We start from the raw sequence: 10,611 nt of genomic DNA, 5'->3' as shown, positions 1-10,611 counted from the left end.
GCCCACAAGAGATCGCAGTGTTCTTCTCGCAAGCGTACGAGCGTGGCCAGATGCCCCACGGTTGCCGCAAGGATCGCCAGGCCCTAATCCATTGTACGTCTACCGCTAAAGAAAATCAGCGTGTGTGCTACCATGGAATTCGATGCGAGCGTCAATGTCACGACGTCAGTTGGCATTTTGGGCAAAAGCATGGCCACGACTTGCACGTCTCGCTGCCGGACGGCCTCGGCGAAGCAAGTAGCGAGTGCTGCCGTGTCGGGCGATGGCTTTGCGAGCACTGCGGCGACGAGCGCGGCAGTGACGTTCGATTTACCACTGCGAGCCGCCAAGAGCAAGGGCGTCACACCCATCTACAACAACAACACTGTTTTGCTTCGTCCAGAAGCGAGAGAGCTCGCACCGTGTTGATGGCCAGCGGATTGGCTCTGTACTTCAAGAGCAGTGTTGTCATCGCAGTGTACGCAGCCACATCGCTCGACACGTTTGCTGAGGCGACCGCCACATGCAGCGGCGTCTCGCCACGCTACGCACCGCTTTTCCATGTCCACAAAGTACCAATCCAAAATCTACCTCGTTGGTGGCATCGACAATGCCTTGAAACTGCAACAGAAGATGCTTGGCGACGTCGACTTGGCCGTCGCGGGCAGCCGTCCGCAGCGCAGCGCCCGTCCACATGGCCTGCAGAGCGTGCACCGGGGCATTATTGGCTTCCGCCGAGACATGCTGCTACCCACCATCGTACTACAACCAAGACGCTAAAGCCGAGTAGTGGTCTACCGTGTCACGGGCGAGGACGTCCGAGTTGGCTTGTAAAATGTGCCACGCCGCCTGGAATTGCTCCAGCTCGAGTGCAAGCGAGTGCATCATGCGCACGCGGGCGGCGTCGCTGGGGACAACCGAGACGGCTAGCAACCGGTCGCACGTCTCCCAGTGGCCACGACGCATGGCCACGACAGGCAGCGGCACACCCTCCTACGACGACGCCCTGTGAGACGGCCATGGCACGGTCGAGTGATATGACCACTGTGAGCCCACTAGGTTTGACGCCGGCAGCGAGCAGATCCGTGACTGCGGCGACATCGTTCTCGAGGACGGCGCGACACAACGACGCTGTCTGCACATCAATTAGCTTCCTATCGCTTCAGAACTCTCGGAGGCAGTACCTGGTCGTTCGCGTGCTGCTTGAGCACGTGCGCTTGGGTCCGTGCGTCGGCTTCAGCCTTTAGCAAGGCCTTGACGACTTTCGTATCCTTGGCCATTTGCAATGGCGTTTTACAGTCCTACATGTATCACCATGACACACATGCAGGAATCGATGCAAGGGCACCTGTGTCTTGGCCACGACGTTGGCGCCGGCTCTAACGAGGTACTCGACAGCTTGCAAGTGGCCTTTGTCGGCCACAATATGCAGCGGCGTCCAGCCCCGCTAGGCGCGTGCATGGGTTTTATGTCGCGGAATCGATGTTGAACCACGCTACCGTGTCGCACGCGTTAACGTCGCTGCCGCTCTTGACAAGGTGCTCAAGCAGATCGGTGCTCACGCAGCTCGACGTGGCCACGTGCAGGAGCGTTCCATCCTTCTACATCCCAAAATGGATCGCACCGATGTTAGTTGGGATGATCGACCGTCCGGACGTACACCACTTTTGTGCTCGAGCGAGACACGATGGTGGAGCAGCTGCTTAACGACGTTCGTGCGACCGCTTTGAACGGCAAGGCCGAGCGGTGTCCATCCGTCCTAGAATCATGGCGCTCAGTGTCCACCGAAAGGCTGCTGTGGAGTTCAAGCTACATCATTGGCTTCGTTGATGGTCAAGGCTGCAGCGAGCTGGTCGACGAGAGCAACATGGCCGCTGGCCGCTGCATTGTGCAGCGGTAGATTTCCCATCTACAATCATGGCGCTCAGTGTCCACCAAAAGGGTGCTGCGGAGTCCAAGCTACAGCATTGGCTTCGTTGATGGTCAGAGGCGCCACGAGGTGGTCGATGAGAGTGACGTGGCCGCTGGCCGCTGCATTGTGCAGCGGTAGATTTCCCTCCTACGCAGGCATGTCTAGACACCAATAATCCCGCACATGGCATCACCAACCTCGTCTCGGCACCGACCAAGCAACGCCTCCTTCTCGAGTAAAAGCGAGACCATCGCATCGTGGCCATGCGTGGCCGCCACATGCAGCGCCGTCCGCAAGGTCTACGGTGCGGTATGGTACGCAGCAGCACGAGTGAGCGACCTCCTCACCTCGTCTCTCGCTGTGGCGCGCACCCCCATCGCGAGCAGCTTGGTGACAACGCCAGTGTCACCGGTGGACGCAGCGCGGAGCAGTTGCGCGTTAAACACGAACGCGTCTGGCGACCGAAGAAACGCCGCCACCGTCGACTACAACGCGGTGCAATTCGATGTCAAACGACTGCATCGGTATACCGCGGAGAGATGTTTGCACGTCGCGTTGGCAAGGACCAGCGCCAGCGCCATGGCCGCGTTCTTCTTTCCGATCGCGCGATCCAGAGGCGTGTGTCCCTATTGAAAGTAGTTGTTAACAAGAGGTTTCGATGGAACCGAATACCTCGTATTCGATGTCGATGCCACGGACAGACTTGGCCAAGAGTGCTTGCAGCATCTCGGTGCAGTTCTGTTCGACGAGGACGTGCAGGAGCGGTGTGCCGACCTACGTCCATGAGACCACGCCATCGCTCGCTGTCTCGTCGTACGTTGTTGCGCATGTCGTCGACGTCGCCATCCAAAAGCTGTACGAAGCCGTCCACGTCGTGGTCACGCACGGCCACAAAGAGCTAGTAACGCACGCGTCAGTACATCGTTGATAGAGCTCAACGATGTACCGCGTGGCGTGTGAGTATGCTCAAGATCAAGGTGTGCTTCAAGGCCTTGGCCAGCATCCGAGGTGTCTTGCCGGCCTAGCCAAAAACGCATGAGGATGTCCGATGCATCATTGATTGCCTACGAGGTTGGTCACCGAGAGAGATGCGTCGGCGTCCAACAGCCGTCGAACGACGTCAGCGTGATCGTTTTCGACGTCGGCGGGGTTGTGTCGAACGGCAAGATGCAGCGGCCGCATCGAGCCCTACCATCGGTCTCCATCAGCCCTTTATTGACGTCATCATCAGGCGTGGCTACCGCATTCACATTGGCGTTGTGGGCCAACAAGAGGCTGACGATTTCGCCGTAGCCATGCTCGGCGGCGAGATGCAGTGGTTGGTACAGTGTCTTCTACGCGCATCACTTTTCGTAAAATGACACGACGGAGGCTGGCGACGTACGGTGCTCTTCGTGGCGTTGGCGTTGACGTGGACGCTCGCACCCGCTCGCAAGAGCTGGCCGACAATGTCGACGTGTTGTCTGGCTGTCGCAACCACGAGTGCTGTCCAGCCGTTCTAGCAAGTACGTGTGCATACCACAAGGAAGGGGGTGCCATCAGTACTACCGTTCGCGCCGCGACATCGATGGTTGCACCCGCGGCCACGAGCCGGGCGACGACCTTTCCGTGGTTCGCAGCCGCCGCCATGTGCAGCGCCGTGCGGCCCGTTTCCTATTGTACTCCATGACATCATTTGTCCAGTGGCAGGGCATGTGGACGCACCGCGTTTGGGACGTCGATGGGAACGCCTTTGTTTAAATGCGCATTGACAGAATCAAGGTTGCCACAACCAGCGGCATCCAGAAACTGTTGACACTCCGTTGCTTGGGCGGCTCTCAAGGCGGCAACGACCTCCGAGCGTCGATGCTCTTGCGCGAGCGCCAGGGGCGTGGCACCGGCCTACGGCAATGGAACATGCGGAGATGGTCCCAAGCGTGGAAGACATTTGGTGATGAATGGTACCATGTCGGTGGCAAAGACATTGAAGCCTGCCGTCACGAGCACCTTGACAACGCCGAGGTTTCCTTGCGCAGCCGCCACATGCAGCAGCGTTTGACCCTCCTACACACCGTGCATTAGGGACAATATTTGTCAAGCAGAGATGTACATGAGGCAGGCAGCTTGACGATGCCTTGGCAAGGAGCAAGCGCTCGACAATGTTGGCGTGACCCGCTTTGACCGCCACGAGAAGGGGCACCTCGCCAGACTATATCAAGTTGATACATTTAGAGGTTGTTTGAAAGGACGGGAAAGGTAGGTACGTTGTTGGTGCAGTTGAGACCACTGTAAGTCGAATTGTTGAGCAACAACTTGACGATGGTCAAGTGCCCGTTGGCGGCCGCAAGGTGCAGCGGTAGATTGCCTCGCTAGATAATATGTGGTCGAAAGGTTGGGATGAAAATAGATAGTACCCGGTCGCTGCGCAGAGAAAGTGACGGGTCCTCTGCCAGGAGCAGCGCGGCGATGGCGTCGAAGCCGTTGGCAGCGGCCACGTGCAGTGCGGTGGCTCCGTCCTATTGATGGATAGGTATCGTTGGACAAATTGAATCTGCGAACGTCGTACTTCATTGGTCATTGCAGGACGAACACCGGCAAGGAGCAAACGCTCGGCACTGCTGGCGTCGTTGGTTGACGCGGCGGAAAACAGGGCATTGCCAAAGAGATCTGCGGCAATGAGCGCGCGCAGTTGCGCCTAGTATCAATGTATCGGGTGTTGTATGCGCAACCGCCGTACCTCGTTCAGCTGGTTGACAGTAGCGTTGGCTTGCAAAAGGGCAAAAACCACAGCAACGTCGTTCTTGCCAATCGCACGAGCAAGCGCCGTTTGCTCTTCCTGCAACGCGATGACGTTGGAAACTCACTCAAGTCGATAGCAGAGTCATCTACCTTGTCGGTAGCGTTCACACTAAGGTTGGGCTTGGAAAGAAGGGTTTGCAGAAGCTCCATGTTACCCGTCTCGGTCACCAAATGCAGCAGTGGGACGAAGTTCTACAAGAGTAGGGTCATTAGTAGGTAGCTCGCGATGCAGTCGACGTACGCCATCTCGCAGATTCACGTCGATATTGGTTTCGCTGATGAGGTGGATGGCGTCTTGGATGCGTCTTTCGTGCAAGGCCGCAAGAAGCTACGCGTGGAAACGTCGATAAGGTCGAATGTGTCAATGTACCTTGTCCTTGTTGATCTTGCGTTGAGGATGGTCGCGCAAGAGCTGCGCAATGGCATCGTGTTTCTTTTCAACCGCGTAATCGAGCGCTGTCTTGTTGCTCTGCGTCCTTTTGTCTTAGAAAAAACGATATCGCAGAGACAACGTACGTTGGTTCTGGCGTTGATATTCGCGTTGGCGGCCAAGAGGAGGCGCACAACTTCGAGATAATTGTAGAAAGCAGCGTGAATCAGAGGTGTAGCTCCACCCTACCGATCGTTGAGTTTCAGTTGCAATTCAATCGGAAAGCGAAATATAGCGATCGACGTACCCAACGACATTCCGTCGACACGTTCTTCTTCAGCAAGTAGTCGACGACGTTCGTTTGACCATTGCGAGCAGCTCGGCACAATGCTCTCTACGACCAATAGCATACCAATATCAATATCCAATAGATCGATCGACAAGACAACGTACGCCATTGTCGCAGTTGGGATTCACGCCTTCTTCTTCCACGAGCCGCTTCACGTCGGCCAGTCGACCGTCAGCTGCAGCTTCACGGAGCTCTTTCTATGGAATCACAGACGCAGTCGATCGCTTCCTTCGTCTTCTTCGTCTCTTCGTCTCATGTACCTCCTTGTCGCTCATGGTCCTCTCGGCCGTTGACGTCCAAAACGAAAATGATAAGTGACTTACCCCTTCCAATCACATGCCGCCATTTCAGCATCTCGCATTGGATTGGCCAAAATACATAGTCATGTCCCATGTCGCTCGGTTGCAATCAATATCGTCGCCGAGACCCGATCGACGAGCGCTGTCGACGATTCGATCGCATCGCCGTCGCCGCTGCTCGGGCGTGAAACAGCCATAAGTAAGAATCTGCAATACGGTCTCTGGCTTGACCTGACGACGGTCTTTTGTCGTCGACACTGCAATCGCTCACAATGTAACTCTAGTTCTGGACGTGGACTGCAACACAGGCACGTCTGCAGGGATACGGCCTACTACGTACATCTCTCTGATAATCGTCATTGCTTCCAAAGTCCAACCGAAAAGACACCCTCCTGTATATAAACCTGAGCTATGAACCTGGAGTTTCGTTCAAATATAACCGTGTCTGCCGTGCACGCCAGCCAGCGTTAGCCCACTCAACCACAAACATGCGCCTCGCATGGACGACGGTCGCACCATTAAACGGACCCAACGCGGCGCCAGTTCGATTCCGCTATCAACGCAGTGCACGCATGCAGCGCATTATCTTTTATGTATGCTGCCTCTGGAACGCCGCCGCGCCGCTCAAAGCGTGGTTCCTCTCCCGCTACGGCTTTGTGCCCACAACGACAACGACGATCGTGAACCTCCACTGGGACACGGTGCTCAACGGCAAGTTTCTCACGCAGCTCAACACCAACGCCGGCATTCCGCTCGCAACGCCCCTCACTGCGACGCGCTACCTCAACGTCTTTATGGACTTCAAGATCCTTCCGCGCTCGATCGGAACCTGGGCCGGCTCGTACGCTGGCACCGAGACAGTGTACCAGATGGACTTGGACGGACGACCGCTGCGTCGGTCGCTCGACGGCGCCGCCGAAGTCGCCGCTTTCAACGCTGCACTGTCCGCGTTCACGGCCAGCGGCTTTAATCTCTGGGGCACCGAGCTCATCCGCAGCTACGTCCCGCCAACCACTTCGTTTGGGAGTCTCCAGGACGTGGCCGAGGCCGTGCTGTGCCTCAAAGGCATGTCCCTCGAGACGTTTGTGAACGTCCAATTCAAGTCGTCGCTCCACCCGCTCACATCTTCGAGCGACGCCGCCGCCTTGGCCATGTGGCGCGCGCAGTTGTTTCCGCATCTCCCGTCGTGCTTGGCGCGGCGGGCGACGTTGATCGCATCAGCAATGACGCCGGCGGCCGGTGTCGTCGCACTCGCCAAAGAGCTGGCTTCGACGTACAACTTGAGCTTGGCCAACATTGCGGGGACCAAGCAGTTGTTGGCGCCAACGACCTTTCTCGATGGCTTTATCGAAAAAAAAAGGACAGAGCTCGGGCGCCGCCACCTACGAGATCAGCGGACGCGATCTCTTTGCGACGGTGCTCGGTGGCAGTGGCTACATCAACTCGATCTTTGCGCCGCGCGAGACGGCGTGGTGGTGTTCCATCCAGTACGTGGACCCAGCGACGAACGCTCCGAACCGAACGCAGTGTTTCGAGCGCATGAGCGTCGCTTTGCCGGCGTTCTTTGTCGGCAAGTACATTTCTTTGAACTCGGGTTCGCGGTATGTCGACAACGCCGACGTCGTGGCCGGAGCAACGATCGGCAACTTGCAATCGTACCACTACAAGCACCACGAGGTGCAGCCGTTGGCGTCCATCAAGCTAGCAACACTGGGCAACCGGACGACGTGGGCGGCGTGGATTCCCGAGGTGATTGCGACCGTCGCGCAGACGCCCGTCAACGCGCGTCGCGTCACAGGCCGCGTCGCCAATGGCGATCTTGGCGTGCATCGTCGGCGGGCGTGTTCCGAATGGCGACTATCTGCCCTCGAATTTCATCGATATGGTGTCCCCGGGGCACGGAAGCGTCTTTGGTTGTCACGTCGTCCAATGGCAGCGAAGCGATCATGCTCAACTTTATCGCGCTCATCTCGCTGCTCGGGTACGTTTACTTTCTGTTTTGGATTGCCATGTTTACGTGGCGCACTCTGCGCTGGGTTGCCGCTTTGGCAAACACCAACGAAAACGTCGCACAGCTCCGCTTTAGCACCTACCGCGCCAACCTGAGCACGCGTGTTTGGATGCACGAGCGCTCGACCATGTCGGTCACTGGATTTCTGGGGCTCGTGGCTTGGCACCTCGGTGCGAGTCAGTGCAAGTGCGTCTGGCGCAACACGGCATCGGTGGCCGACGACCCGGCGTACGTCTGCAGCATCAACCCGGTCGGGCACGTTTTCGAAATCAGTGAGATCGTCCGGCTGCTGTCGCATGCGTGGGTATTCTTTGCCCTTGCGTTCTTGGATCTCTTTCCGGGCCTCACCGTGCACTTTGCCGGGTACGCGGTCGCTGTCGTGCTGCTGGCCTTGATCCCGCACATAGCCACGTCCGCTCGATTCCAAGAGACAATGACACTCGCTCGATGCACGTTCGTGTACAAGAACTGCAAGAAGGTCTCTTCCTCCACCGACCTCGACACTGCGATCTTCCGACGTCTTGCCCCAACACACAAAACGTCTACTTCAATCCTACAATCGCTTTGCCCCTCCGTCATCGTCGTCCCGCCAAATCCGTCCGCCACGTCACACGTCACACCGAGACAACAACTCAACTCTCGAACGTCGGACGTGACGCAGAAACGTTACGCTGCACCACACTTATGATAGCAGCCATCGGTTGACTGAGGCGTGCCTTCCGGTGCCGGCTCGGGTGCCGAGTCATTGTCGTCGCGGCTCCTGCTGTCGCCGTCGTCGCGATACTCGGCCAAGATGGCAACAATCTCGTTTGCCGACGGGCGCTCGCTTGGCTCCATCGCCAAGCATCGATCGGCGAGGTCTCGCAGCCACGGCGCGCAGTCCGCGGGCGACGCTCGTTCGTCTCGACTTGCAGCACGATCGCCGCGAGAGACCAGCGCGTGCTGAGCTCGGCCAAGACGACACCAAACGAAAAAGTGTCGGCGGGCTTGCCGCAGTCCTCCTCGCCTCTGCGGCGCATGGCCTCGGGGCTATCCAGCGCATCGAGCCGGCATTGCCCGTCATGAGACCACGCCAAAGTCGCCGAGCTGGACGCCGTGCGTGGAGCTGAGACTTATGTCGCAGCTCTTGACTTCGAGGTGGACAATTGTGTTTTTGGCGTAGGTGTACATACTGCCCCGTTCAAAGCACAGACAACGCCGTTGATACAACCCGTGACGCCCTGGTGTCGACGCAACGCCGCAGCAGCAAGCATCGAGCGACCATTCGACATCGATCTGAAACGAAAGGAGGTCAATGATGGCTGCCAACGCTGGACGCACCGGTAGAGCAATGCAAACATGAGCGTCTGCATCCAGCAGTAGCTCGACGGCGTCGTGTCGGTCACCGAGAATCGCACGCGCCAGCGCCGTGCACGCTGTCTACGCGCAATACCATTCTGGTCGTTTCGATAGCCTAATCGAACAAACTTTATCAAGCGTCTTGCGTCTCTTCTTAATGCTTGCTCGACGAAGCGAAACATTTAAGAGCTGGGACATAGCTCGAGGCCACATGCAGCAACGCCGACGGGCCCTAGAGAGACAACGTCTCTCTTCGCTCATGTTGTTATAGTATGTCGCTCGAACTCAGGGCGCGCAAACCCAGGAGAGAAAAGTCGGGTAACTTGGTCACTTGCAACACAATTGCAGGCGTCGTAACCTCGACGCGACTCGACAAAACCATGTCAATGCCACAGTGACAACGAAGACTTCATGCACCGGTACACGAGTCCAGACCGGGAGTGCAACTATTACAGGTCCTCGCGCACCGAAGGAGCTCGACGTCGACGCCAACACACCCCTAAACAACACTTCCTACGCAATGGAATGGGCGATGTCAACAGCCGACGACGATGCGAGGTTACTCTGCAGCAAGGACAGAAAGCTCATTAGTAGAGGGCAATGCTGCAGTAGTAGAAGCAAAGTAGCAACTCGATGCGTTACAATCTTCAAGTGATACCGCCGCCTCAAATAAAGGTTTGCTTGGCTCTCTTCCATGCAGTCCTGCTTGTGGTTCAACCCACATCTCTTCTGCTATTTGCTCGCAACCATGCTCACCTACACGCTCATTGCCACGTCCAGCACCATCACGACACGCTACGCCATCAACGCGCTTGAGCTGCGTCCATGTCATCGATCTCTACCGTCATCGCTTGCTGCATGACGCTCGCAACGCAGCTCGCAACGCCACGTTGCACACCATTTCTAACATTGGCGCAGACCATTTGTCAGCATCGTTACGGGCGACGCAGTCGTCTCCGTCGGCGCTTGCTACAGCAACCGTCCAACGCGCTGCGTAGAGCTTCCGGCGCGCGGCCTCGATGGCGCGTATGGATCGGATTGCGCGTCATCGTGATTGTGGCCAATCCGGGCGCGTCTCGCCGGCCATTGGTCAAAACTCTATATTGCTTTTCCACCAATCGACGCCTGCGTATCATGTCTCGACCAATGGCATCGCGCGGACGCTCGACAGGCCAGCCAATGGCCTCGTCGCAAACCCATCTCGGGCGCTCGGACCAACCGTTGGCCGCTAGGTGTTGTCCAGTCATAAATATAGGCGGGCGCGGCTTGGAGAGCGTAGATTTCCGCATTTGAGTCGAGGCAGCATGGTCGTCTACAACTTCAAGAAGATCCAGACCGTTCCGCCGGCCAGCGACTTTGTCGACATCATCCTCACGCGCACGCAGCGCAAGACGCCGACGGTCATCCACCCGACGTATGCGATCTCGCGCATCCGCGCGTTCTACATGCGCAAGGTCAAGTTCACGCAGCAGACGTGCCAGGAGAAGCTGAGTCAGATCATCGACGACTTCCCGCGCCTCGACGACACTCCACCCGTTCTACGCCGACCTGACTCAACATCCTGTACGACAAGGA

At 57.5% G+C, this 10,611-nt stretch overlaps 2 protein-coding genes across 2 annotated transcripts in view; one reads left to right on the top strand and one right to left on the bottom strand.

Moving 5' to 3' along the window:
- SPRG_21104 (TKL protein kinase) overlaps positions 1–5,663 on the bottom strand; it is a gene marked incomplete at both ends in the record, with an annotated part of 8,211 nt that extends 2,548 nt beyond the window's left edge. Inside the window, 35 exons of the mRNA XM_012351900.1 lie at positions 39–83; positions 132–350; positions 401–523; positions 571–726; positions 778–972; positions 1,022–1,114; positions 1,164–1,280; positions 1,328–1,426; positions 1,479–1,580; positions 1,640–1,738; positions 1,793–1,888; positions 1,943–2,038; positions 2,089–2,190; positions 2,239–2,376; positions 2,422–2,517; positions 2,564–2,665; positions 2,709–2,789; positions 2,838–2,912; positions 2,960–3,079; positions 3,133–3,225; positions 3,276–3,389; positions 3,437–3,544; positions 3,836–3,934; positions 3,981–4,079; positions 4,135–4,239; positions 4,285–4,386; positions 4,437–4,565; positions 4,608–4,706; positions 4,760–4,861; positions 4,911–4,997; positions 5,040–5,138; positions 5,186–5,284; positions 5,347–5,433; positions 5,493–5,585; positions 5,649–5,663. Coding sequence (XP_012207290.1) covers positions 39–83; positions 132–350; positions 401–523; positions 571–726; positions 778–972; positions 1,022–1,114; positions 1,164–1,280; positions 1,328–1,426; positions 1,479–1,580; positions 1,640–1,738; positions 1,793–1,888; positions 1,943–2,038; positions 2,089–2,190; positions 2,239–2,376; positions 2,422–2,517; positions 2,564–2,665; positions 2,709–2,789; positions 2,838–2,912; positions 2,960–3,079; positions 3,133–3,225; positions 3,276–3,389; positions 3,437–3,544; positions 3,836–3,934; positions 3,981–4,079; positions 4,135–4,239; positions 4,285–4,386; positions 4,437–4,565; positions 4,608–4,706; positions 4,760–4,861; positions 4,911–4,997; positions 5,040–5,138; positions 5,186–5,284; positions 5,347–5,433; positions 5,493–5,585; positions 5,649–5,663 — 3,684 coding nt within the window. The remainder of the gene's footprint in view (positions 1–38; positions 84–131; positions 351–400; positions 524–570; positions 727–777; positions 973–1,021; positions 1,115–1,163; positions 1,281–1,327; positions 1,427–1,478; positions 1,581–1,639; positions 1,739–1,792; positions 1,889–1,942; positions 2,039–2,088; positions 2,191–2,238; positions 2,377–2,421; positions 2,518–2,563; positions 2,666–2,708; positions 2,790–2,837; positions 2,913–2,959; positions 3,080–3,132; positions 3,226–3,275; positions 3,390–3,436; positions 3,545–3,835; positions 3,935–3,980; positions 4,080–4,134; positions 4,240–4,284; positions 4,387–4,436; positions 4,566–4,607; positions 4,707–4,759; positions 4,862–4,910; positions 4,998–5,039; positions 5,139–5,185; positions 5,285–5,346; positions 5,434–5,492; positions 5,586–5,648) is intronic.
- A 4,677-nt stretch (positions 5,664–10,340) lies between these two features.
- SPRG_21102 (hypothetical protein) overlaps positions 10,341–10,611 on the top strand; it is a gene marked incomplete at both ends in the record, with an annotated part of 1,600 nt that continues 1,329 nt past the window's right edge. The window contains one exon of the mRNA XM_012351899.1: positions 10,341–10,571. Within this exon, the coding sequence (XP_012207289.1) occupies positions 10,341–10,571 (231 nt within the window). The remainder of the gene's footprint in view (positions 10,572–10,611) is intronic.

Source organism: Saprolegnia parasitica, assembly GCF_000151545.1.
Source record: "Saprolegnia parasitica CBS 223.65 unplaced genomic scaffold supercont2.88, whole genome shotgun sequence".
Classification (NCBI taxonomy): Eukaryota; Oomycota; class Saprolegniomycetes; order Saprolegniales; family Saprolegniaceae; genus Saprolegnia; species Saprolegnia parasitica.
This window is presented reverse-complemented; position numbering and strand designations above follow the sequence as displayed.